This window comes from Panicum virgatum, chromosome 1K, assembly GCF_016808335.1.
Source record: "Panicum virgatum strain AP13 chromosome 1K, P.virgatum_v5, whole genome shotgun sequence".
NCBI classification, from domain to species: Eukaryota; Viridiplantae; Streptophyta; class Magnoliopsida; order Poales; family Poaceae; genus Panicum; species Panicum virgatum.
The window spans coordinates 53,422,654-53,450,084 of record NC_053136.1 but is presented as its reverse complement, the minus strand read 5'-3'; the positions used below and the strand labels follow the sequence as shown (position 1 = coordinate 53,450,084).

The 27,431-nt window shown below is 44.6% G+C and overlaps 1 protein-coding gene, 1 long non-coding RNA gene and 2 pseudogenes across 2 annotated transcripts; 2 read left to right on the top strand and 2 right to left on the bottom strand.

The window, feature by feature from the left end:
* Nucleotides 1-1,818: 1,818 nt before the first annotated feature.
* On the bottom strand, nt 1,819-4,212 carry LOC120643956 (annotated as a pseudogene).
* A 4,076-nt stretch (nt 4,213-8,288) lies between these two features.
* LOC120643939 lies at nt 8,289-13,247 on the top strand (annotated as a pseudogene).
* A 423-nt stretch (nt 13,248-13,670) lies between these two features.
* LOC120643923 (nuclear pore complex protein NUP98B-like) lies at nt 13,671-27,129 on the bottom strand. The gene is made up of 22 exons (XM_039920441.1): nt 26,946-27,129; nt 25,995-26,348; nt 25,194-25,691; nt 24,770-24,982; nt 23,669-24,186; nt 23,477-23,546; nt 23,325-23,376; nt 22,815-22,947; nt 22,576-22,689; nt 22,303-22,480; nt 21,624-22,200; nt 21,481-21,537; nt 20,603-20,882; nt 20,440-20,526; nt 20,173-20,349; nt 19,885-20,061; nt 15,592-15,951; nt 15,399-15,518; nt 15,044-15,214; nt 14,764-14,922; nt 14,448-14,573; nt 13,671-14,347 (listed from the first exon to the last, which is right to left on the bottom strand). The coding sequence occupies exons 1-20, from the start codon at nt 26,962-26,964 to the stop codon at nt 14,878-14,880; spliced, it is 4,200 nt and encodes a 1,399-aa protein (XP_039776375.1). The 5' UTR covers nt 26,965-27,129; the 3' UTR covers nt 13,671-14,347; nt 14,448-14,573; nt 14,764-14,877.
* Nucleotides 15,951-19,376, top strand: LOC120643931. Its single transcript, XR_005663248.1, has 3 exons — nt 15,951-17,276; nt 17,376-19,004; nt 19,089-19,376. It is a non-coding gene; the product is annotated as an uncharacterized LOC120643931 (long non-coding RNA).
* Nucleotides 27,130-27,431: the final 302 nt, after the last annotated feature.

Here is a 27,431-nt window from a genome sequence, read left to right as displayed (position 1 = left end):
ACATGCTCATTCTGATACCGAACCCCCCGCAGTCCTGGACTGAAGTGAAGTACTCCCTCCTTCCCCGTTTGTAGGGCGGATGGGCTCCTACTCCAAAGACCAAGGCAGTAGCTAGGTCATGAGCTAGCATTTACTCCCATCCTATGCAGCTATGCCACGTTGCACGAGATTTGCATGAAGGCATGCAGCGCCCCCTTGAATCCCATCCCTATTGGGCATGCAAGGTTCTACGCTTAATTTTATGGGTTACCGAGGCGAGGGCTGCTGGGTGACCGAGGCTATTCCGAGGCTGCGCCTTTTATTTGTAGAAAAGCTGATTTTGCTCACCCGCCCTACAAATGTGGAAGGAGGGAGTACTACAGAACATCCGAAAATCGTCTCGTCCAGACAATGAACGCGATTAACGGTAATGTCGTCTGGCTTCCCCTTGCGTGATCGCTTTGAGCTTTGATTGATCCGACCTCTCATAAGCGACGCCGGCGATGAAGTCCGCCATATTCTTGGGCGAGAAGCCCAGCCTTGTGCCCTTCTGCACGCTGCGCTCCAGCTGCGCGCAGGGAGAAATGCCGTGGCGGCGTCGAGAGGAGCACGCCCTTGCTGCCGCGGAGCACGGCGAAGGCGCTGTCGCCGATGCAGGCCCACTCTAGAACGTCGCCGGCGAGTGACAAGAGAGGCCAGCGTCGACGCCCAGGGCGCTCTTTTCGTAGGCGCGCTCCAGCAGCGCGTAAGGGCAGACGGGCGTGCCGGGCTCCAAACCCGCGACCTCCGCGGAGGCGCTCGCCATGAGGCCGCGAGAGAACGCGCCAGCGCCCGCGATCGTGGGGTTGGGTTCCGCGCTTCTGGTGGGGACGGAAGGCGGCGCAAGCACCGGTGGAGACGACGAGCGAGGGAGACCAAGAGACAGCTAGGGGGTTTGACTTTTTCAAATTATAGGTCATTTGACTTTTTCAATTCCAAATTTGACCACTCATCTTGTTCAAAAATTTATGCAAAACATTACTTCTTTTATTATGGATTGCTTTATCAATACAAGTTCTTTAAGAATGACTTAAATTTAACTATGTTTGTACACATTTTTTGAATAAGACGAGTGATCAAACTTGATGTCAAAAAAGTCAAACGACCTATAATTTGGAACGGAGGGAGCACTTGGCTAATTTGGCAGTTTTGAGGTGCATTATTAGTAGAGTATCTTCCGCATTGTATTCTGAAGTTCGTGTGTGCTATTTTGAATTATAGACGAAGGAGAAAGGTCATTTTTACAGTTTTCAGTCAGTGTGCCTCAGCTAAAATAACTCTAGAATTATTTGGTGTCTATAAAATAATATATAAACATGAAAAGTTTTGTGTTGTTGTATCTTACAAGCACAAAGCCTTTTCCTACTTTTCCTAAAAGGGGAAATCGGTTTGTGCATTTTAGCCTCAAAGTCTATAAAGTTAGTATAATCATGTAGGAGTAATTTATTAGTAGATTGTCCCATCATATGAAGTGAGTATGAACTATGAGTCTATGACCATGTGCATTATCCTTAAAATTGAATGCCAATCCAGAGGTGTCTAGAATTTTTATTACACCATTACCATTTTTATTTCACTTCTCATATATAAGAGAAGCATACTTGGCTACCTGCATTATTGGCTCTGTCAGCTTGAATGAACGTGATGTATGTTTTTTTCCAGATTATTAACAAGAACAGTTGTGAAGTGAAACTCCAAACGATAAGATTAGTTATACAACTTGTTGGTGGAATGAGGCAGTAGCGAAGCTAGGCAACTTATTTTTTAAATGCAACCTACCTACAACAAACAACACAACAAACAACGACACACAAGTTAAAGTTTTTTTTTTGAGAGGGTACACAAGTTAATGTTTGTAGAGCTGTATGTCGAATCACATCGCCGCCGCTTGGCTCGCCGGCCAGGTGATGGCAATGCGGCTGGTCACCTTGTGCTTGTCGTCACTCCACACGATGGACCCGAACGTGTACTTCTCGGCCACGCCTCCCTGCTGCGCCGCGAAGGTGATCGCGTACTCCTGCGTCGCGCTGAACTGCAGCGTCTGAGGCTCCACCGCGACGTCCACGCCGGCAGGGCTGGTGATGGTGGCCGTGTACGTGGCCCTGGCGTTGCGCACGGCGCGGCGCTGCGTGACCGTGCCATCCCCGGAGCTGAACACCACCGAGAAGGCCGGGTAGTTGAGGTCGCCCACGGAGCCCGAGCGCGTCGAGCAGTCGGTCACCGAGCCATCCCTCGTCAGGACGGCGATCTGCTCGGCGGTGTAGCCGAGCGCGCACATGAAGGAGATGTAGTCGTCGGTGCCGGCGTCGTACACCAGGCCCGGGTCCAGGGCGCTGTTGGGGTTCACGTGGCCGGCCCCGCACACAAACGGCGTGGATGCCTCGCCGGTCGACATGTCCTTGATGGTGTCGCCGGCGCTGTCCACGTTGTACGCGGTGGTCATCAGCGCGGACTTGATGGCGGCGGGGCTCCAGTCCGGGTGCACCTGCCGGAGCAGCGCCGCGATGCTGCTCACGTGCGGGCACGACATGGACGTGCCGGAGATGATGTTGAACTTCACCCGCCTCGTGTCGCTGTCGAGCTCCGAGGGGGAGTTCTCGCCGGTCCAGGCAGCTAGGATGTCCACTCCAGGGGCGGTGACATCCGGCTTGAAGATCTCCGGCGCAATGAAATTCGGGCCGCGGCTGGAGAAGGATGCCATTCTTGGGGAAGACGGCGTCTGGCCGATGACAGTGCCGAGGAACACGATCGTTGCCACGGGGGACGCGTTCGTCCTTATATACCTCTTGATCCTCTCAGCAGCGGCGAACGTCACGGCCGTCGCGGGAAGGATGTGAGCGGTAGCCAAGGCCTGCTCGCCGAACGCTTTGGTGCCAACTAGGATTGCTCCGGCTCCTCCGGCAAGTTTCACGGCTTCTCCTTTAGCTGCTGGACCGTTCACGCCTGGATCGCACACCACAATCTTTCCAGCGACCTTGCTGGCGTTCAGCTTGCCAGCTTCACAGACGCTTGAGCCCACGTCGCCTCCGTAGACTAACGGTATCTTGGTTGCGCCGAGCGGCGTGCCGGCATAGAGGGAGGTGCCGTTGAAGGTCTCACCGTTGCCGAGGACGACGTTCGCTGGGAACTGGCGGTTGATGGTTGACGCACCGACCGTCAGTATCCACGGCGCCACGTTGCCGGCGGTGAACTCGCCGGGGCCGGCGTTGCCTGCAGAGGCGGACACGACGATGCCCTTGCGGACGGCACTGAACGCGCCCACGGCCGTGGTGTCGCTATAAAACTGTGGCGCCCTGCCAACAGCGCCGAGCGAGACGGAGATGACGTTGACCCCATCCTTGATGGCCTCGTCAAATGCCTTGAGGATGTCAGAGTACGTGCACCCCCCTGTCCAGCACGCCTTGTAGGCGGCAATGCGCGCGCCCGGAGCCATGCCGACGGCTTGGCCTTTGCCGTAGTCGAAGAAGGCGGCGCCCGCCACGGCGGAGCCCGCGGCCGTGGACGAGGTGTGCGTACCGTGGCCGTTGGTGTCGAGCGGCGACCTGGACTCCGTCTCCTCAATCGCCCCTCCGTGCGCAGCCTGGTACCCCAGGTTGAAGAACTTGGCGCCGACGAGCTTGTTGTTGCAGTACGCGGAGGCGTTGAACGCCGGCGTCGAGACGCAGCGGCTGAGGAACGTGCTGGGCGGCGGCGGCAGCGACGGATCCGCGGAGAACGACGCGCGGTCCTTCGGGTACACGCCGGTGTCGATGAGGCCGATCACGACGTCCGTGGCGCCGCCGGACGCCGGGAGCAGACCGCTCGACTCCGAGAGGCCGAGGCGCCGAGGAACGACGGCGTCAGCGTGGTGTGCAGCTGGTGCGTTGCGTCGGGCACGACCGCGAGCACGGAGTCCTGGGAGGCGAGGTGAGCGGCCTGGGCCCCCGTCAGCCGCGCCGCGAAGCCCGTGGCGGCGTGAGCGTACGAGTAGAGCACCCGCGGCGCCGGGCGCGCGACGCGCGCGGGGAGGTGGCCGCGCAGGAAGGAGCCGTACGCGCTGGAAAGCGCGCGGGGCCGTGACGACCGTGGCGCGTGCGCCGGCTCGACGTACACAATGTAGGTGGACAAGGCCTCCGTTTCAGACTCCGCGACCGCCACAGCCACCGCCGCGGCAACGGCGAGCGGGAGGCACAGCACCCATGCCAGTCTCGCCATGGGGGCTCCGCGAGAGGTGTCTGTGTTGCGTTGTGGTGCACTCGGGGAGACAGAGGCGGCCATAAGTAGGCGAGCTGGTGAGCTCGGGGATGTGCCATTTTGGTGGTCAGATCAACACGGCATCGTGGTTGCAGAACATGCGAGAGAATGGAATCTGATGGATCCAAATCTGAAAACAAAATTTGCCTGTCGACCTCGTTCTGAATATTGTAAGAGAAGACCCGGCGTCTAGCTATTGGATTACCGCAGGTGGCCAATAGGCCACGCCCACGCTCCGGTACTGGTTCATCCTCTGCATTCGGCTCTTCGATCGTTGCTTCCAGGGAAGCACGACCTTCGCGCGATGCCTTGTTGTCTGAAGATTCTTAAACATGTCCAATGATCTTATTTGCATTTCAATCTTATTGGATCACACCCAGTTGCTCTGACTTTAAAGAATTATGACGACTAAAAATATACAAGTCTATATTAAAAAAAGTTATTAGACCGACTGACTGAACGATTTGCTTAAACTGATCTAGCAAGTGGGCAGTATTATTCATCGAACTACTATGTCAAGAAGCCTGGCTGGTTAGGATGTAAACGAGCCAATCTAAAACATATTCTGCTCAACCAGTTGTTGTTTTTTTAACTTATTCAGGACTAACTCGTTTTGTATATGTCGTTTTTGCTAGTAGGTCATCAACCCAGTCCCCTTGCATCGCTATGACCTAACCAAACATCTCCAGACCCATTTGTCTTCACTCCTAATTCTCTTCGGAGCCACAACACGCAAGGAACAGGACAGAACCAATATGTGTATTGTAGTTGGCGCTTTAAATCGAAGTGGACTTGGAAGACCAATCGGTAGCGGAGAAGGAAAACTATCAATGGTGGGCCTGAGATGGACATTTGACCTAATTTAAAATTGAAACTTGCAGGACTCTTCTAATGCGACATTTGAAGGTGGTGGCCAAAAGAGGGGACAAATCCCTACGCTAAGGGGGGAAAAAGAGGAGAAGTTCCTTAAAGAAATCTATTTGAACCCATTCACAAAATGCGGACCTGATTTATTACCCACCAAACTATTCAAAAACTAGATCAAATCATACTCTTGGATTTTTTTTACAACAGTCATCATGGTACATGAAAAGATGATTCTCCTCTGATAGTCATTCTGTCACGGACTCTTTTGTTGGGCGTGTATATCGCCGGCGTCCGCGACGTACTCAGGATTAAGAGGTTGAGATTTTGTGGAGTCTGTTTCTTTTAAGTTAGAGATAGAGTCGGAGTCTGTTAAGGAAAGGAGATATTAATTAGGCAAGAGTGCTTAGGCGCCTGATCTATAAAGGCTGCTAAGAGGATTGTAATCAGTTTTATCGAAAGAATAGAAGTTCCCGAGAGGGCTCTGTTCTTCGGTCCTGGCGGATGCATCTGTCGCTAGCGACCAGAGCAGTTCCCCTCGTCCACCTCCTCGCTATCCCTTCCGCTCTTCTTCTCAATCATGGTTGCTACTCGTGTCTCCCCTGCGTACTCCTCGTAGGTCTCGCCATACCAAATTGGTATTAGAGACCAGCGCTGGAGCATCGCCATCCGATTCCATGGCCGGCCCCGTGGAAGACGATCCTCCATTGACGGATACCAAAAGCTCGATCGCATCTTGGCGCAAATTACCGCCATTAACAAGCACTGGACACCCATGACCTCCGCCTGTTGCGTCTCGAGAAGATGAAGGTCGATGACGACTCAGAGCGGAGACGCGCAAGCAAACCAACCGGTGGTGCCGACTGCGAATACCAAATGTTCGATGCGAATAAGCACGTCCCAAAGTACCAAATGTGAGGACTTTCATCCTGAATGTACACAACTCATCCGTTTGGAGTCCGAATCGAGTGAGATTTTTTTTGGTTGCCGCAGAATACCATAACTTGTCTAGCACCGAATGAAATCCAATAATTTGACCAACTATTATTTTTTAAAAAATAAATAAAGAGACAAAAGTCAACAGGAAGTAACCGAAGGGCTCCTATGTGGCGCCGCCCACAAGCAGCTCTCTGGACCCCACTAGAACGAATCCATCAGTGCTCAAACATTGGTCATAGAACATGAAAACATGCCGTAGGGTTGATCGTTGGGGGGGGGGGGGGTGATCGATAGGTTTCGGCTCTGTTCGTTGCGAATAAGCACGTCCCAAAGTACCAAAGGCATGTACACAACTCATCCGTTTGGAGCCCGAATCGAGTAAGATTTTTTTGGTTGCCGCAAAACACCGTAAGTTGCCAAACACCGAGCGAATTTCAATGATTTCAATAACTATTCTTTTTATAAAAAATAAATGAATGGACAAAAGTCAACAGGAAGTAACCGAAGGGCTTCTATGTGGCGCCGCCCACAAGCAGCTCTCCAGACCCCACTAGAACGAATCGATCAGTGCTCAAAAACTGGTCCTAGAACATGAAAACATGCCGTAGGTCATCGTGGGTTGATCGTTGGGGGGTGATCGATAGGTTTCGGCTCTGTTCGATGTGAATAAGCACGTCCCAAAGTACCAGAGGTGAGGACCTTCATCCTGAATGTACAAAACTCATCCGTTTGGAGCCAAAATCGAGTGAGATTTTTTTTTTGGTTGACGCAGAATGCCGTAACTTGTCCAGCACCGAATGAAATCCAATAATTTGACCAACTATTATTTTTCTAAAAATAAATGAAGGGACAAAAGTCAACAGGAAGTAACCGAAGGGCTTCTATATGCCGCCGCCGACAAGCAGCTCTCCGGACCCCACTAGAACGAATCGATCAGTGCTCAAACACTGTTCATAGAACATGAAAAGATGTCGTAGGTCATCATAGGATGATCGTTGGGAGGTGATCGGTAGGTTTTGGCTCTGTTCGATGCGAATAAGCACGTCCCAAAGTACCAAAGGTGAGGACCTTCATCCTGAATGTACACAACTCATTCGTTTGGAGCCCGAATCGAGTGAGATTTTTTTTGGCTGCTGCAGAATGCCGTAACGCGCCGCCGGCCGGGGGGGCTTTCGCTTCTTTTTTTTTCTCCCCTCGCCTGGCGCGCGCCTTTCCCTTTCGCGGCGACAGCCTGGCTGACGGCGACGCGCCGCTGGGTCATCGCCATTCACCCCGCCTGCCGCGACGAGCGCCCTCTGATTTGAACCCGTTGTCTTCGTCCGGGTAATGGTTATCTGCTCGTCGCCCTCCTCCTGCTCCCCGGTTCCCACCGGACGATGATGATGGTGGCGCTCGATCCGTGGCTGTGATGTGCATCTCCAGCGGCTTATTTCTTGGCAGATGGCGGGCACACAGGTGGCAGATGCGATATGGAGAGTGCGTTTGGTTGGTTACCTTGAATTTTTTTCCCACACACTCAGATGAGCTGGCCTTAATTACTTTTCAGCGCTGTTTCTATCGTTATCTCGCAATTGCTTAACGTGCTGGAAATCACGAAACGAACGGTTCAGTTAATCATGGCCCCATGGGAGCCGTCGTCGTCGCTCCTGTATTCTACAAGGCAAGTATTCCGTAGCGTGTGACAGCACTGACATTTGGTTTTATGATGTGTATTGTCAGTAGCAAATCTAGATTTTCATGTTAACAATATTTTAAAATATTTTATTTTATTAATAGCTATTTTTTAGTAAGTAATAAATAAGATCAAATATGAAATATGGAGAAGGCGAAGCTCTTTGAGCCAAATCTTAGGGTGGATCGAGCCCACCCGACCCGCACCCTAGATCTGCCCATGTGTATAGTACTTTTTTTTAAAAAAAACTACAGCTTGCATTGTCTATTGTACGGACTCTCCTAAAATTACCTCTCATTCCTCACAGTTCCTAGTGCTAATCAGCTTATGGTGTGCCCTGCTAGTTAAATTTACCTCCAACCATTTGTACAATAAGTAGTCAATGAAATAAAATATCCCATGTACGTGAATGTCTATATATATCTATACTGTAATATCTTAGTCTACAAAGGAACAATGTTACAGTTGGTCGATGGCTCGTACATGAGACTTTACCAAACTCATTTTTCCATGGTATATATTTCTCGGTAAGTGCAGCCGTAACTTGAGCACGGGAGCAAGCAAAAGAAAGAGAGGAGGGGCAAAGCTTTGGGCGTAGCATGTCCTTCACAAGTCATCTTTCTACTGGCTTGTCCTCCCCTCTCACCACACCTTTGCCTTCGATCTACACGTTTCATCGCATTGGCGAGAGAGAAACACGTAAGAGGCGATAGCAACTGCTCGAGGTTTATGGCCTTTCGTCATCGGATCTGATTCGCCACGTTGAGATCTCCGGTTTTTTGGTCAAAGTTGCTTCTCGCCGTACTTTTACTCGATTTTTTGAAGTATAAGCCAGTCGGCAGTCGCTAAGCTCAATGTTTGCTTGCTTGAGTTTGTGATCCAGTTATGCTCCTCTTCCATGTGTACGTTGGCGGGATTTTGGGGATCTTTCTGGATTGTCATGCTATTCTGTTTGTAAGAATGCCATGCTGTACCACTCGGGATGAGTGATGACTGATGAGCATGCTGCGATCCTTCTGTAGGTACCTTGACGAACTGCTCGCGGAGAGGCACAAGCTTGGCCCCTTCATCGCAGTGATCCCGCATAGTGTACGGATGCTAAATCAAGGTCAGATCTCATGCCATTTCAACTGCGATGCAGTTGCCACTGCTGCCAAGCATGCAGAATATTCTGTCATGATGTAGGAATCTTTGACTATTGCTGTAAAATGCTGCTTGTGTTGATTCTCCACATCTTTATTTGCTTCTTCTAGCTAGATTTACCACAAAATCAGTTATTGTTGCTTGGAAATTGTTCAGCCATATAGCTAATCCCTACTCCTTACAGTTGCAGTATTTAGTGGTCATTGTGTGAATCCAACGCCCCACACCCTCCTACACCTTTGCTACCTTGCAACTTTTTTCCTTTATCACTTCAGAATTGGCCTCATTGTTCTAAATGATTGCCTTATTGATTATTGTAAATTGGCCCCAAAGCAATGGCTTTGGTAACATTGGTCTATGCATTCTGAATTGCGCTTACCTTTGATCCTATTAAAAAATAATTCATTTGGTGTGATTTAAAGAATTGTTTTTATAAGATGCCTTCTGAAGATGCTGCTTAATCTGTCTGAATTTGTTTTGTCGTCTGTCAATGCCTGTACTATTTAGTGGTAATTTAGGGACCGTCATTTCTCTGTTGTTGCTATTTGTTGCCATAAGTTCCTATGGCAAGTTCACCCAGGAGCTGTTGGATGGGTACCAGTTCTCTTGAGGTTATTAGAGCCTACAGCAATGAAACCACACCGTAGTGCCTTTGAGAGTGTCTACAACATTTCTTGAGATGATCTTGATTTTCTTTTTCTTTTTTGCAGTAGATTATTTTGTTTCTGTGCGGTAGTGAAAATTTGAAGGGTGGCCCTGGTGTTGCAGTAGAGTCTCTTCATTTGTGTCCTCAAGGTCCTGGATTCAAATCAGTGGTGGATTTCCATCTAGGGCCACTAAGACCATGGCCCTAGTCTTGGCACAGTTTCCCTTTGACCTTTTGTATCAAAGGCCTCTTCCCAGCTGGGATACCAGCTTTACAAAGAAAATAAGCAAACCCAGTCACGACTGCAATCTCTTTTTTATGTGAATATGTGATCGAGCCCAGTCAAGAAGCAAACCCATTGAGTGTCCCTAGTCACAAGATCAGTCAGCCCCGCCTCTGCTTTGAATCCTCCTCACAAAATAAGCAAGGTTTAAGCTAACTAGAAATTTCCTTTCCCAGTTTCCACATTGTATGGGAGTTTTAAGCATTGGCTATGCAGTAGTGAATGTTTGTGATCATGCTAGAATATGATCAATGGAAGATAACAATAGTTTGGTAGAATTGCGATTTGCTTTGTAAATATGAATGTACGTGATTCACATTTCGGGATAGGCAGCGCGAAGTTGAGAGATCTAGATGGTGCAATAATAAGCAATTGTTATTGTGCCTACTGCGACAAATAACATACATGATTCTGATTAGCATATTTAAGATCCACATCAATTTGACGGTGTGTGATTTTGATAGATAGAAAGAAGTACGCCCCGTTATTGCTGTTCAGTAGAAACAATATATGAGTAGGATGTTCTGCAGAGAGTGAGCCTGAGAAATTGATTCCTCTCATGAATTGGGCAGATTATCTATCCTATACAAACTAGATTATTTATCCTATACTGCTATACAAACTCTTATTTTGCTGTGTTTTCTTTAGGTGCTTTTCATATCTGCTTGTTTTGTTTTCGATGAGTTTTTGTCGTACTAAGTTTTCCTTCTGCTTTTTCTTTTGGTACTGTCAGATTGCCATATTAGTTGCTTACTATAATTTGCATATTTGTCAACATCAACGTTTTAAATAAGACAAGTTGACTCTGTTATGAGTTCACAAGTTGCCTTTGTAAAGAGAGAAAGAAGCTCTTTTCAGTTTAGTGATTTAACACTAACAACGCCCAGTTATATGCATTTACTAATCTAACTGCATTTACTGATCACTAATTCTAACTGCATTTACTAATCACTAATCTAACTGCATTTACTGATCACTAATTCTAACTGCTAACTTTTTCTACATCTTGTTCTTATAATTGCAATGTTGGAGCAGAAATTTTACGTGTGTCCACACTATTGGAGAATGCGTCCCTTTTAAATCAAAGTGGCCTTGAACATGGTAGTCCACTAACAACGGGAGGATTATATTCAAATGGAGCAGCTACTGACATGAACGGGTGGACATCAGCGTTTCAATCAGAAGTATGGATACTGACCATTTAACATGACTTACTCTTCATGCCTAATTTACCATTTTGAAAGATTAGATCAGGTTTTCTCTAACTGATTTTGACTTAACCTTGAGTGCTTACATTCTTCGTACTGCTTGACCCTTTTGCTAACTCGCTAACTATACTAATCCCTTTCAGGCAGTGGGTTCCAAGATGCCATTAAATTCTTTTTCTATGTTCTATAAGATGGAGTTTGGATAACATGCTGACACTAATTTTACTGATTTTGCTCCATATGTTGAAAACTAAGGCCATATTTATAGTCAGTGGCCATCCTGACATCAGAATCTGCTGATTGGTCTAACCAGATTTCTAGCCATTATGTGTTTCCATGCTGGTAGCTGTGCTTGAAATCATATTTAGATTATTGGTGTCATATTTAGATTATTGGTTATGGGTATCAAGGAAATTGCAGCAGAGCTATGCCTGTTGGTCATAAATACTCCCTCTGTTCCAAAAGGCATGTCATTCTCTTTTAGTTTTATTTTAAGTCAAATTTACCCTCCATTATGGAACAGATGGAATGTATCGCTGCTATGTTTTGAACCTTACTTTAACAACATGACAGCTAAAATAGAACCCATGTGCTCAAGAATAGATTTATCCTCACTTTTCAGCATAATCCTATAAATTTATGGACCCTTATAAACTGTACGCTTCTCACAATGGTTTTTTCTTTGGCTTGAATTCTGTTGCCCGTCATCTTTGTCTCATTTCCAGTGCTTTTTGAGTGAGGAGAGAGGTTATGAACTTTTAATATAATCAGCTTGTGACCATTGCAGAGTTCACCAGCTTATAGCTGGCTTGGAGGTTCCCTGCCTCTGGACTGATTGTCAAGAAAACAATGAAGGTCGATATACCTGTAGACAAATATCCAATGCTATTTCTTTAGTTGTATACTCTTGAGTTGCTATATCCTCATCATTATTCTATGTTTATTTTCATAGTACAATTTCGTTGGTCGCATCCTTGGCCCTAGAGGAAATTCCTTGAAGCGAGTGGAGGCAAATACAGACTGCCGCGTGCTAATAAGGGGCCGGGGCAGCATTAAAGATCCAGCTCGGGTAAATATCCAGATCAGTGCCTCTTAATCTTGGTAAATAGATGGACTTGGAAATTTGGAGTATATATATTGTTATAAACTTGAGTTATGTCATTCAAAGCCAGACCAACCCTGCTAACTGGCTATTTAAGTCTTTGCTTTTAAAATTGTTTCCTTATATGTTTCTTCCAGTTTCTGTATTGATATGAAAACCAATACCACCTGGTGGTTCTTCAAAATCCACTTCCTGGCTGGAACTCGAACCAAGCATGATCATCAATCCTTAAGCATACTGGATACCTTTATGCATGTGTACATCTGTTTGTTTTGTGTTATGGAACTGAGCCACTGAGGTCACTTATACAATTGTTTTGCAGGAGGAAATGATGCGAGGGAAGCCAGGATATGAACATCTGAATGAACCCCTTCATATATTGGTTGAGGCAGAGCTGCCTGTGGAAATTATTGATGCAACGTGAGATCCTTGAAGATCTGCTGAAGCCTGTGGTATGTCGTCATCACCTTATATCCTTTTTAAACTCTTTAAAGCAGTTCTCTTTTAGTCCATCTTGAAGAACCAATGTTAACAGTTCTTGTTTGTTCCTATGCAGGATGAATCCCAGGACTTTCAAGAAGCAGCAGCTGCGGGAGATTGCGATGCTCAATGGCACCCTCCGCGAAGAAGGAATGCCGAGGTCCGGTTCGGCTTCCCCTTTCCACAACAGTCTTGGAATGAAGAGAGCCAAGACGAGAGGGGTAAAGGTGCAAAAATCATGAAGGGATAACCAAATCATCTGTTCCGAGACCAATCCTGAGTACGAATATGGGGTTGCCTTGCTGGCTATCGGCCCAATACGGTCTCACGCCACCAGCATCGGGCGGCCCGTACCTGATAAATACATATATCTGGAGTTGTATTTCCTGCTACCGGGGAGCTTTGGTTATGGCGACATAGGGTGTTGATGCACTATACATTGGGTTGTGCAGGGTTTTGTAGCGATGTGGTTTGTGTACTGCTCATTTGGAGCAGTGAACTGGTGAATGGAGCTTTGAAAAGCTCTGACCGTGCTTGTATTTATTTGTCTTTCGAAGACTGATTTAAGGATGCTGTTTGGGATTGATGTGGTGCTGTAACTCGTGAGATAAGCATATTGATGTTGGCTTGTGAAATTTGTTCAGAATTCTAATTTTCTACGATCTCCATCGTTAATTTGGATTCTGCTGCTGATCCAGAATAACCAAGGCAGCTGTGACCGTGCTTGTATTTATTTGTCTTTCGAAGACTGATTTAAGGATGCTGTTTGGGATTGATGCTGTAATTGGTGTGCGTAACTCTGCGAGATAAGCATGTTGATGTTGGCTTGTCAAATTTGTTCAGAATTCTAATTTGTTATGATCTCCATCGTTAATTTCGATTCTGCTGCTGACCCGGAATAACCAAGGCAGCTGTGTCGATATCAGTTAATTTTGACGGCTTGTATACCACACTGTGTCGATATCAGTTAATTTTGACGGCTATCCGCACCATGGGCACTGGACACGCGTTACGATGCTCGGACCGTCAGCCTCCGCGAGCAAAACAGAACCAAGGAAATTAACCCATCAAAAGCACCAACATGAGATAAATATCGAAACAGAACTAGCTGCCTCAAACAATTCTCCATTATCTTCCAAAATTTTGTGGGAATCAACCACCACAAACACCTGCTACGGGCCTCAAGCCGTCCCGGACTTCGACTGACCACAAGACGAAGGAACATAATCTAGACAATTCGAGGACACCGAAATACTACAATAGTGCAAATTCAAGAGTTACTCAAGCCTAGTTTACACCCGGGGAGGATGCCTCCACTGTCTTGCAAGTGTCCTCGACCACATTGTCACAGCATCAACCCGTGGGCTGTGGGTTCCCTTTCCGTTTCAAAATTTCTCTATACATAGAATAGGCCTATTTCCCACAGTTGTACAGCCACCAATGGTAGTATCACTTATAGCTAAGCAGAACCGAGTTAATTACATGCATTATCACGCGGATGCTGGTGCCATATGTTGTGCTCGTCGTGGGGAGTGCCCGCTGGTGGGCCAACTGGCTGTAGACTTGCTTCAAAGATGGGTCGCACATGCACCGCAATCATCGGGTCTGCTGGATTGATTGCCATGGCAACATCTGTCATCCATTGAACTTTTCGTGATGTCTCGTTGTTTAGGTCAACTGCTAGCTGCTGCAGTAGGGCCAAGAGAACCCCCTGGTTAAGTGGGAGTGGGACCATTGCCAATAATGCACGCAAATCAACCTGTACAAGAGGGTATAACTATCACAAAGCCAAAACAAGGTTGTCCTAATAAGGATCAAGTAGGGTGGATCTTAGCTGATCAACTCTGGGAGGAAGATACCTGAGAGCATAGCCACGATACTATGGAAACATCACTCCTTTGTAGGGCCATTGTAAATGCCTCGTCAAACTTGCGTTCAGATATCAGCCTGCCCAGCTCTTTCATCGGATCTAATGGAGCCTCAACCTGTCAGGGAGCAAGGCAGGTAAGGATTTAAATGTATGCTTGTTATTTCATTCTTCATATCCTAATTATAAATGGAATAAAAAGAATATCATTACCACAACCTACAGGCATGTTAACGAATTGTGAAATGAAATGGATAAGCAAATTGTAATCAGCAGTGTTACTGAAGGAGAAAATTGTCTGCATTTACCTCTTGGGGGCCACCCATAGGACCATTAACGGGTTGCAAAGAATTGGTATTATGTGCCTTGACGTTCCCAGAAGCAACAAGTGCCAATAGCTTGCACTGGCCATCAAGTAACTCTCACGAAAAACTCTGGGTGATTGATGATGCAGAATTGATGGTTTCCTGGGAGATTGAAAAAAATAGCAATCATTTCTTAGTAGATGGCTGGGAAGAAATGAGTGTCCAACTTCTTGCCACCCATTATTTGATATGCAAGTATATCAAAAGCAGTGTCAAAACACACCTTTAATGTTAACGCTAATGGAGTATGTGCTGTCTCAACTTGCTGCTGAATAGCAACTGTGTGCTCAGACATTCCTTTCTGAAATGCACCATCTACTTGCTCAAACATCGTCTTGCATGATTGTTCAAATGCTGGAACAAGCAATGATTCAAAGCTAGTGTGCAAAGCATCCTGCATGCATTGATTTATAACCAATCAGTAAATGTAGAATCGCTAAAAAAAGGCATTAAACATCAAGTATCATATCTCCTGAAACTGATTATGTCTAGCAAACAGATCAAAACTGCCATGTTAGAAGGGGAATAATGTGCCGCTTGACAATCATCTATAGAAGGAAACCAACAAGAATCCATACCTGAAGAGCCTGTTTTACAGATGTATGGAACTGCATTTGGATTTGCCTGGCAAGTGTAGCTTCAAGTTTCCCACTAATAGATTTATCCAGCTGATTGCACACCTTGTCACCCACCCCTTTCTAGAAACAAATGACCAATGAGAGGAAGCATGACCAACTTCAACATAACAAATACAGCAGGAAATTAACTAACCTGAACTGAATCAGAAACCACAGAGGCTAGGCACTTCTCAATAATAGGTGTAATTGCTCGAGCAACAACAGGCCCAAGTGACGAGATTTCTTTCTTAAGTGATTTCTCCAGATTAGCAGGAATGTCCTTGTTTATCGAGTTTGTAATGAGAGTAACCAATTGCTGCATTCGTTCTCTGTCAGCCTTTTCACGCTTAGTGTTTTCTTCCTGGAGACGAACCCAAAAGGTATCAATGTGAGCCTTGATAGATTTCTCCATGCTGCGCCCTAATGATGTCTCGAGTTTTTTGCTTTCCTTTGCCACTGAGGCAGGAATCATAGTACTCAACTGCTTTTCCATGTCCTTCTGCATCCCTATGAGCTGGAAGACATACAAGCACAGTAAATAAACAAAAAAAACTCAATCATATAGTGTTATCACATCGTAACATTTACGTGTTTGATAATAAAAAAGCAGTGTAACATTTAGGTGAAACAGAAAACCATGTTAACCGGGAATTCTCCAGTCCATCGGTACTCCTGGAAAAGATCCCCAGGTCGAAGGAAGCTGGTGCGTACAAGTTTGGATTCCCCATGGAAAGCCATGAATCTGCAATGGGTCCCTAAAGGGTAGGTTTCTCATGCTATTTAGTAGAGATCCTTCACAGATTCAGTGTTTGTTGGTGTCGTTTCTTCACGAATTCAGTGCTGAAATGCGTAGTGTTTGACAGATTAATTTGTTGTAATGCTTGATAAATTTGGAGTAACTGTTATTCTTGTTTTAGGATGGATCCTAGTTCTGTGTGCAGAATTGTTGTGCGCATTGCAGATTATGTTGAGACTTCGGATGATGGTAGCCAGTTCTTTCACAGAGCTAATGATTTCCAGTTGATAGTGGATAGGGATACAACAAATTTGAAGGATATTTCAGTTGATATAGCACTGAAGGTGAAGCATGGAACCCATCAGGGCATGACACTAACTTTCTGGAATAAGGGCATCTCAAATTACTCCATTGTCACTTCATACTCACAATTGATGAGTTCTTTCGACATGTTTTGGGGACTTTAGATTGCTTCCTTTGACTGTGACCATTTATGACAGTTTCAGTTGTGTATAGCCACGAGCACACTACCCAATCTAGCCAGGATCATCTACATTTAGGTTCCATCGAAGATCCTTCTGACCTAAATGTTCTTGCAGATCATGGTCTTGATGGCTCTGCTAGTCAGCATGGTTCTGATGGTCCATCTGTACATAAATCAAGGAATGCAAAGAAAGGAAAAGATCTGGAGGATGATGAGGACCAGTATGTTGGTTTAAATGATGAGGCTCCATACATGTCCGATGTTGAGGCAGACATTGCTTCTGACCATGAGGCTCCAGACATTGGTTCAGAGCATGAGCCTTCTGATTCCGACTTAAATGACGAGGATGAGCTTGCAGTTGATGACTCTATTGGTTGTGAAATTGTTGAGCATGTTACTAAATTAGAAAACCCATCCATTGTTGTCGGTGTGACATTAGGATGGGGATACTTTTAAAAGAGCAATTAGGCAATATGCAGTACTGAATGAGTTTGAAAATTGCAGCTCCTTACAGTGAAAGTACGAGGACAGAGGACACTGCAAGGGTAAACAGAGGAAGGGTAAGAACTGCAAGTGGAGGACTCATGCTTCTCAACTGCAGGATGGCATGACTTGGCAGGTCTGTTCCTACTTTCAATTTTGCCTTGCTATTATGTTTGTTGAAATTGTTTGAGTATGTAAACTGCATTCTGATGGTCTGTATTCTTGTTTGTTGCAGATAAAGAAGCTACAACCAAAGCATACATATGCTAGTACATCCAAGCTCGAACACAATTGCATGGCTACCAATGCATGGGTGAGGGACAATGGAGCTGCAGTGCTGAAGGAGTTAGAGAAGAAGTACAATATCCAGCTGTCAACCTATGTGGTATGGGATGGAAAAGAAGTGGCATTGGAACAGATCATGGGCAAATGGGATGACAGTTTTGATGATGCTTTCAGCTTCAAGGCAGAGGTTGAGAGGACTAACCCTGGAAGTTCAGTGGAGATTGAGTATGCAAAAGTAGGCAAGGGATACAGATTTACCAGGATGTTTGTTGCACTGAAGACTTGTGTGGATGGGTTTCTGAAAGGTTGTAGACCCTTTTTAGGAGTGGATTCAAGCGTGTTTACAGGTGGGTGGAGGGGGCAATTAGCATCTGCCTCAGCAATTGATGGGCACAACTGGCTTTTCCTAGTTGCATATGGTGTATTTTGAGTCAGGGTCCACTGATAGTTGGAAGTGTTTTTTTGAGAAGAGTTAGCCATAGGTTCTCCATCAGGTTTGGTCATCTCAACAGATGCCGGCAAAGGAATTGACAGTGCAGTTACAGCAGTGTTTCCATATGGAGTGGAGCACAGGGAGAGTATGCGTCATCTAGTGAAGAATTTCCAGAAGAGGTACAGAGGTGCTGTGTTCAAGAAGCATCTATGGCCAGCTTGTAGAGCTTATAATAAACATCACTATGACTACCACTACGACATCATGAAGAAACTCTCCAAATGCCATCAAATGGATAGAAGACACACACAAGCATCTATGGAACAGACATAGGTTCTCTGAAGTGAGCAAGTGTGACTATGTCACAAACAATATTGCTGAGACATTCAACAGTTGGATTAGAAATGAGAAGTCTGAACCCATCATTCCCCTCATGGATAGGATCAGACAGAAAATCATGAAGAAACATAAGATAAGGAGGGATTTGGTCACAACGATGAAGGGTAGAATTCTGCCTCATATTATTACAAAGGACCTAAATGAGAGGATCAGGAATCTTAACTGTCATTCACAAGGGGCCTAATAACATTGCAGAGATTGAACGAGCTACAGAGAAGATGAAGACATGGAGACATACAGTTGATCTGGACAAAAAGGAATGCAGCTGCAGAAGGTGGCAGATTACTGGGCTACCATGCACACATGCACTTGCCTCATCACCTCTAGCCGTACTAGAAACGTAGAAGACTATGTAGATGACTACTATTCTGTTGAAAGGTTCAAGAAAGCATATGAAGGTACTGTCATGCCCATGACTGATAGAAGCCAATGGCCTAAGGTGGAATTGGGGTTCAAGATTTGGCCACCTGTGTTGAAGAGGTCAGCTGGTCGTCCAAGGTCAAGGAGAATCAAGAGTGTACAAGGAGGAGGAAAGAAGGTGACTAGTCAAATGCAGTGTAAGAGGTGTGGCCAATTCGACCATATGATGAAAACTTGCAATGAGACTATGTATGACTCTGATGCACCCCCTCCAGCTCCAGCAAAGTCAAAGAAGCACAAAACCAAGAAATCAAATAAACCAACAAGTACTGTCTCAACCCAACAATCCCAATTTGCCAACACTAGCCCAGCTGCCAACACTAGAGGGTGTGTACTCTAGTTACTTATCTGTTATCATGTTCAGAAATTTTATTCCAATTCCTAACTTGGCTGCCATTTCCTTTCCAATAGCCGTAAGAGATAGTTGGAACAAGGAGAAGGTGCTTCCACAAAACCGGCAAAGAAGGTGAATGCTAAAGGCAAAGGAAAAAGAGTGAAGAAGCAACTGCTCAATATCTAGGCTTGTTTAAGTTGATGTCATGCCAAACTAGTTAGGCATGTTTATGTGATGTACTGCCAGACTATTTAGGCATGTTTATGTGATGTAATGCCAGACTATTTAGGCATGTTTATGTCATGTAATGCCAGACTATTTAGGCATATTTATGTGATATCATGCCAGACTACTTCTAAGCTTTCCATCAGTAATGCTAGGTTCATGTGATGCAAAAGAGATGTGCTACTAAGATACCACTTCATATGCACAATTTTCAGGGGACATGAACCAGGGGGTAAGAATCTGTCTGCTCCCTCATCAAAGCTAGTGATGAGGAGCCTGAGCCTGCTGCGGATTGCGAGCTCCCCTCCATTCCCGATCTAGGGTTTCTGCGAGGAGAAGGGGGGGGATTGTCAGGTGGAGACAGAAGCAGAGGCCGGAGAGGTGGCTTCACCGGGCCTGTAAAACTGGCCAAGGCAAAAACGTCTATTCCCGGTCCTTTCTCTCTCCCTGAGCACTAAATTGAGTATTATATTGCTTGCGGTGTGAGCCAGCAAAGGATCCCAATTTTGTAATGGTACTGGGCCAATTAGATGGATTGCGGTGTGTTGCAACCAGTTTGAAGAAAAAACGGTGTGCAGCAGCAAAATTTGCCTAACATAAAACACAAGAATAATGAACATTTTAATTTCATGACATATTATTTCTAACCTTGAACTCTTCCTTCACTTTTTTTAAGTCATTCTTTAGATTCTCTCGCTCTTCCTTCACTTTTTCTAAGTCATTCTTTAGATTCTCTCGCTCTTCCTTCAACTCTTGAACAGTGATCTGTAAACAATCTAGATCTTTCTTTAATTGTTGAGCTCTTCGAGAAGAATCTTGCGCTGACTGAAGAAAAAATATAAGGCAACAAAATGTTAAGTTATAAATATAGTATAGTAAGAAACATAAAACACAAGAATAATAAACATTTTAATTTCATGACATATTACTTCTAACCTTCAACTCTTCCTTCACTTTTTTTAAGTCATTCTTTAGATTCTCTCGCTCTTCCTTCACTTTTTCTAAGTCATTCTTTAGATTCTCTCGCTCTTCCTTCAACTCTTGAACAGTGATCTGTAAACAATCTGGATCTTTCTTTAATTGTTGATCTCTTCGAGAAGAATTTTGCGCTGACTGAAGAAAAAATATAAGGCAATAAAATGTTAAGTTATAAATATAGTATAGTAAGTAAGATATTTACAATTAACATGTTAGTATGTCTACCTTCTTTCCAAACATTATATCACGATATTCAATGTCTTGCGGTGGGCCATGTCTTAAGTTTCTATACTCAATCTTTGATTCCCGAGACTGAAAAACAAATAAAAAAATCAACTTTGCTTGATCCATTAAAAGAATTAAATAAAATAAATGAGCTCAATATTACCTTCAATACACGCTTCCAAAACTTTTCATCTTTTATTTTCACTTTGGACCCCAACACTTGATTGTGCCAAAAACTATGTAGCCTTTTCAAATCATCCCATTTATTTTGAATTTGATAATTGGTACATTGAATTCCTTCCTTTGCGAGCTTCTCCCATAAGATTTCAACTGAAAGCTTTCCAACCTCCATGTTCCCTTGGGTAATTTCTTGGGAACATATATGGTTAAACAATGATGTTGTATCATCATCCCAAATTATTTTTTTTATTTGACATGCTGATCTGCAATCACATACGGGATTCACAATCAAAAAAATGAACTCATGAGAATGCTAGTGTCTAGGGCCCGACAGTATAGAAGTAGAAAATGCTTACTTGATTGCTAGCCCAAAGGGGCATACTTATACCGGTACAAGTCAGTATACTTACTATTTGCCTGAAATGGTAAAAACTAATTTGACTACTGCTACTTTTGATGTGAAAAGCAGATATTGTAATGGCTAGGGTAGATGACAATAGAGGAGAGGGATCAAGTCCCTCCTGCTCCACGCTCTTTTGAGATAACACGGCTGAATATATACCCGGCATTATTGCCTCACGCCCAAGCAACTAACAAACTAATCTACTAACCAAATCTGCTAACAAACCATATCTGAAACTAACCAAACTAAACATCCGAATATTAACATACCAACTATTGAAAGATACACGTGGCCTAACCTGCCACCTTCTTGTTACGGCATACATAATGTTTGCCCCACATGACATATACTTACTAGTTAAGGAAGACCTCATATACTATATAGGTCATGGGTGACATCACAAGATTACATGTGCATGCTGCTAGCTTCGGAGAGTGCCTTAAGCTAAGAAGACTTACTCAGCATCTTGCTCCTTCTGCAGCACCCGCCTCTCCTCCGATTCCCCTGCCACATCCCTGCACCCATCCAATCCAATCCCATCCATTAGCTACAAATATGTTTTTTTGGCAAGATATGGTTCTGCTTTGGAAATTCATCTCACCAGAGCCCGTAGGTGCTGAAGTGCTCCACCCTGAACTTCCACTCTCCCATGGCCACATCAAAGGACACAAACTCTGCTCCCTGCTCCTCCGTCATCCTCACAAGCATTTGTGTATAACTGTCCACCTGCGGGCCATCTAGATATTCCCCCCCTGTCTTAGTGTTCACGCATTTGATGTTCAGAAGAGTCACCTCCGCAGCCTTGTTAAGCCCCTCACCCACCGGGGGCTTCTTGCTGTCGTCCTTGTACACAATAACCTCCCTGTTGTTGAACTCCACAACTGACTCCAAATCCAGGCCCCGCACATCCGTCTCCCCAAGGAACTTGATGCTGCCATAGCCATGGCGCCCCACAACAAAGTCCTCCACCAGACCGCAGTAGCCTGGCTCACCACGTTCTTTGGCAGCAAGCTCCTCCAGATTAGGCTCCGTGAAGTAATCTGCCTGAGGGAGCTTAGGCAACAGCCCCTTAACTGAAGTGCCCTTCCCATTCCCATGATGACTGGGCTCATGCTGCTTCCCATTTTCCACCAGAGGACTGCACCTTGGTGACTTGACAGCCTTTTCAGTGGATGCATCTGCACAAATACACCAAATCAGAACCTGAAAGTTAACCTTGCTGGAGACAAATCTACTACAAAATAATAATAAAAATATAATAATGTAACGACAAGATTTACCTTCATATTTGTCCAAACCAGCTGAATCCTTTGGAACTGATTGCCTGTTAATTCCACTATGTGAGGGCCACTGCTCGAGTGGACAGATTATCAGATTCCTCGGGTTCTCTCTAGGGATGAAAAAAGCACCAGCTTTTGGAGTTGCAGGAGATTCAGCATCATCAGCAAAGAATGGAACCTATAGAGGAGTAATAACAGAAACTTAGCACCACCCTCAATGTGTTCTTAATAGCATTCACAAGCTCATGAATCAATCGTGTAAACGAACATTACCTTGCCATCTGATATTGGATTATATTTTCTTGGCAGAAATTTGATCCTTCTTTGTAATAAATGCCTAGGAACTGCCACGGACAATGTTCTAATCGGAAGAGGCTTCTCAGCAACCTGCAAACCAACAAAATATTGCAATCAACCCTTCGTACCAAACATTCCCAATGAACGACAACCATCTTGCTATCTCCCACCTGCTCTATGAAAACAATTAGAAAATGTAAGGGGGAAAAACTAACCGGCAAACTCAATATTCCATATTGAACCGAAGAACAAGATCCACCATTACCAATGGACATTTGAGGCATGGCCGGAAGTGTCCCAAATGGATTTGAGACAGGAGCAGGTTGCATGACCATATAATGGCTAGTTCTGTTTCAAAATGCAACAGGATATTGTCAAGTTAAAACGAATAATGTATAACGTCAGGATAAAAACGTTCATGTGTTGCCAAAACTCATTTACAAATTCTGAGGATAACTATGATCTAAGTCAAGACCATGTTCTTAGACAACAGGTAACATAACCATATGGCAATTTCAAGTAATCACATATAAGCTACTAGCTCAAAGAATCATTCAAGAAATTTTCTTCTTTGCCTACAACATCCATCTCCAAATTCGACTGATCACAATATAATTCCTTCACCATGTATATACTAAGCAGTGTTTGAAACCATCAAAATCAAAGGAAATTACTAAAAAAGGAAAAAGAATATCAAGCTGAGAAGTAGTAGCAAAAGATCATACTGCTGTCCAATGAGGGCCTGATTAGCAATGTTTGAAAAACCAGGAAGTCCACCTGTAGAAGGCATGCATTTGTTTAAACTTATGATGCTCATATTAGTTTTGAAGATATAAATTATAAATGGAAGAGAATGATTTGGGTACAAAATACTGACCTGGTTGAGGCGGAGGTTGAAAGGAGAACATGCTTGAAGTTTGAGCAGGGGCAGATTGTTGATATGTTGGCTTAATAAGAAGCAAAGATGAAATTGTTAGAACATTGCAACCAAAAAGATATAAAAAGCTAAATATGATAAACGATTATCTAGTCTACAATATGGAAAAGAAAAAAAACAAAAGATGCTCACCGTTGTAAAAAGTGAAGGTCTGCTGCCAAACAGACTGCCAGTATTAAGTGTGCGAAATAGGTTTCCAGAGGAGAAAGCTAGTGTACTTGATGGCTGTTGTGTAAATGCGAGGAAAGATTGAAATGGTGGGGCCAATTGAGCATTAGCCAACGACAAACCAGTGCCGAATAGACTTGAATTATTTGGTGTTGATGTGCCAAATAATGAAGATGAAGCAAAAGTAGGAGCAGCATTTGGAAACAAAGATGGTGAACTACTTGCTGGAAATACAGAAACACCTGTTTGTCCAAAGATTGTGGTACTAGTGGACGATGTGAATGGGCTCAAACTTGCAACTGATGTATTGTTAAATGAGGTGTTGAATAGTAATGCACTAGTTGAACCATTCTTAGCAAATGGATTGTTTGATGAAAATGGGTTTGGAGTAGTTTGGTTAAATGCACTGTTTGTTGTAAAAGTATTCGGTGGTGTTGATGAGGTAGGTGTCACTGTTGGAGTTCCAGAAGGGTTTGATCCACCTGTAAATCCAAACATTAAAATTTAAACATATTTTACAGCAACAAGTTATATGGATCAAACAGATCTAGCAACATTGTAGCAATACTAACAATTAATAAAGGGAGCATTGAATAGTGTGCTTCTTTAGTTGATTCTAAGTTTCTAACTACAGTTTAGGCTGTCGCATAACCCAGGGAATAATAGTGACTTGGTTATCGTTCATACAAAAATAAGCACGCTAAAATAATATATGAGATTAAACATGTGGACATGTGGTTGATGTGAGGGCTTGCAAATCTAGGAATAATATTTACACAAATTTTATAGGAACAAGTTACATGGGCCAAATAAATGTAGCAATAATAATAAACAATTAAGAAAGAAAGTATCAAATAGCAGCATGTTTTATTCATATATTCTATTTATGGCTTAAGCTATAGCATGGAGTCATGGACCACGGCATAATAGTTAATTGGTTACTCCAGAATCATGCAAAAATAAGCATGCTACAAGAATACACAGATTAAACATATATATATATATATATATAGTTTAAAAAGTGTTTGCAAATCAAGCAAAGCATTCCCAAATTATTTCCCTCACCCTTGTCTCCGCGCTGGTAATCTTCCCACCTCAATTCTTCATGACTCTTGTCTTTGTATTCAGGCATCGCTGATATGGAATCAAGTTTTGCTGGCTGAGTAACACTTGTAGCACCATCAACATCTGGTGTTTGAGCATAAAGTTTTATACTAGTTCCTCCAGCTTGATTACAAAATTGTGCTTGCCCAAAAGTGGGTACTGTTGTTTGTGAGCCTGAAAGACAGAGTGAGCAAACAATTGATGAGACGGATAAATGATGCCATAGCCAGGGTAAAAACAGCGAAAAAGAAAGATCTGCAGTAGAATTGGACTGCTGGAGTAAGAAAAACAAAAGAATCAGTAAACAAACTCGATTGCTACATCATATGGAGTTGAATACAACATACAGCTAAGAAATTATGAGATATAAAATGGGATAACCTACCAAATGCTGGAGTCTGCACACCGAAAGGTGATGTTGTTCCAAAGGGGGAACTACCAGAGGCAACTGTCGTTTGTCCAAACGATGGTGAAGGACCAAAACTGAATGCATTGGTTGATGTGCCAAATGACGGTGTGCTGGAAGATCCAAAACCTGTAGTACTACTACTCACACCAAATGGTGTGGTCGCTGAAGTTCCAAAACCAGGAGCGGATGAGCCAAACGCCGGGGTGCTAGAAGCACCAAATAAAGATGGTGATGTTGAACCAAATGCTGGGGTAGTCGTGGCGCCGAAGGCCGGTGTAGTTGTGGTGCCAAAGGCTGGTGCAGTTGCACCAAATGTCGGCGTAGTTGTGGTACCGAATGCCGGTGTAGTTGATGCACCAAAAGTGCTGCTGCCAAATGTCGGTTGTGTTTGCTGGAACGTGCCACCAAAAGGACTTGATTGGCTAGGAGATGATCCAAAACCTCCAAAACTTGGCTTTTGTCCAAATAAAGATCCTATAACATGAGCAGAGCACAGTGAAACATAGACATCATATATACACATCCCTGTTGATCTAAAGAATAACAGATTTCATAAATTGAGATAATGTAGCTTGGGTAGCTGTGTTGAACAATTGTAGAATGCGGCATCAGAAACTAATCGAAGGAATTAAAGAAATCTTGCGAGACATGGGAAAAAAACAGCAATACTGGCAGGTGATGTTTCCAGTGTAAGGGCTTTAGAACTTCAAAAATCTAGGACAATCAGCACAGTGACTCGGCAGGAAAGGAAAGAATCAGAGAATGCATACTACATACCAGAGCCAAAGGTAGAGGATGTAGCACCAAAGGCAGGAGTGGGCGATGCACCGAAAGCTGGAGAGCTCCCGAATGGAGAGGAGGACGGGGTGCCAAATGCGGGAGTGGATTGCTGCTGGCCAAAAGAAGCAGTGGATGTAGTGCCAAATGTGGGAGTGGACTGCTGCTGGCCAAAGGCACCAGTGGATGTAGTGCCGAAAAGTGAGCTTCCAGTCTGTGCCCCAAAAGTTGTGGTTGGGCTGCCAAACGGTTTTGGCGCAAAGGGGTTGTTAGCAGCAGGGGTAGCCTGGCCAAATCCCTGCTGGGTTCCGAATGAGTTCTGGCCAAATGGGCTGGTTGATGACTGCCCAAATGCTGCAATGAAGATAGCACACATGAGAGATGAGATGATAACTAATCAAGAGAAACAACATTGCGAAAAACACTCTCCAAGCTGACATGTAAAGTGTCACAGAAAGCTAAACTAAAACCGTAATAAGGAGTGAACAATCATAATCATGTATCGTGTTGTATTGTATGAGCAAGATTTATCATTAATAATAACCAAAAAGGACCAGAACTGAGGCATTTGCTTGTTTGCAAGGTCTCTTCCATCGTTGATCAAGGAAAACGAGAGTCCGTGGACATAATTCCTGTCCTTCATATTAGCAGGGCGTAGCTTAGGTATTCCATGAATCGTTGCAAGTACACACTGCAACTACCCTAACTCTATTTGATCGAAATAGGGACAGCAAACGAAACCCTAGCAGAAATACTATATTTGATCGAAATCGGGACAGCAAACGAAACCCTAGCAGGCATCCATCAATCCAGATATGGACTCGAAATCACAATAGAGCAGAAATACATACATATGCTAGGAGAATAGAGGATTTATAAGCGAACGAGAAAAGTATGGCGAAGGAATCCAATGTGATGGAATCTACGAGAATAGGAGGGGAGGCTGCTTACGGTTGGTGGGGCCGAACATGGCTGCTGCTGAGCTGATAATGACGATGCTTCTTCTGGCGTGGAGGCAACGCGAGGCAAGGGAAGGCTAGTCCCCTCTCGATCACCGGCGGCGGCGGCGGCGGCGGCGGCGGGTGCCCTCTTCTCTCACTCTCCTTTTTTTTTTTGAACTTGTTTGGAGAGGAAGGGGGCGGCGGCGGCGGCGGGTGCCCTCTTCTCGTTTGAAGAAGAGATTGATACGGGGCGCCTGTCTGTCTCAATGAAAGGTGGGGCCCCGAAAGCGACCTGCAGTAGTTTGCCTCTGACGCGGCTCCTCGCCGCGTATAGTTCAGGTTTTTTTTTGGAAAACGGGCCGGATTGAGCATCTCAGTTTCCTATTTCTATTTCTCATTCATATTTTTGAAAAAAAAAGGTAAAAATACTGTTTACGGGATAAAATGAAACCTTCTCGTCGCCATCTTTCTTTTCCCCTAAATTCAAAACCCTCTC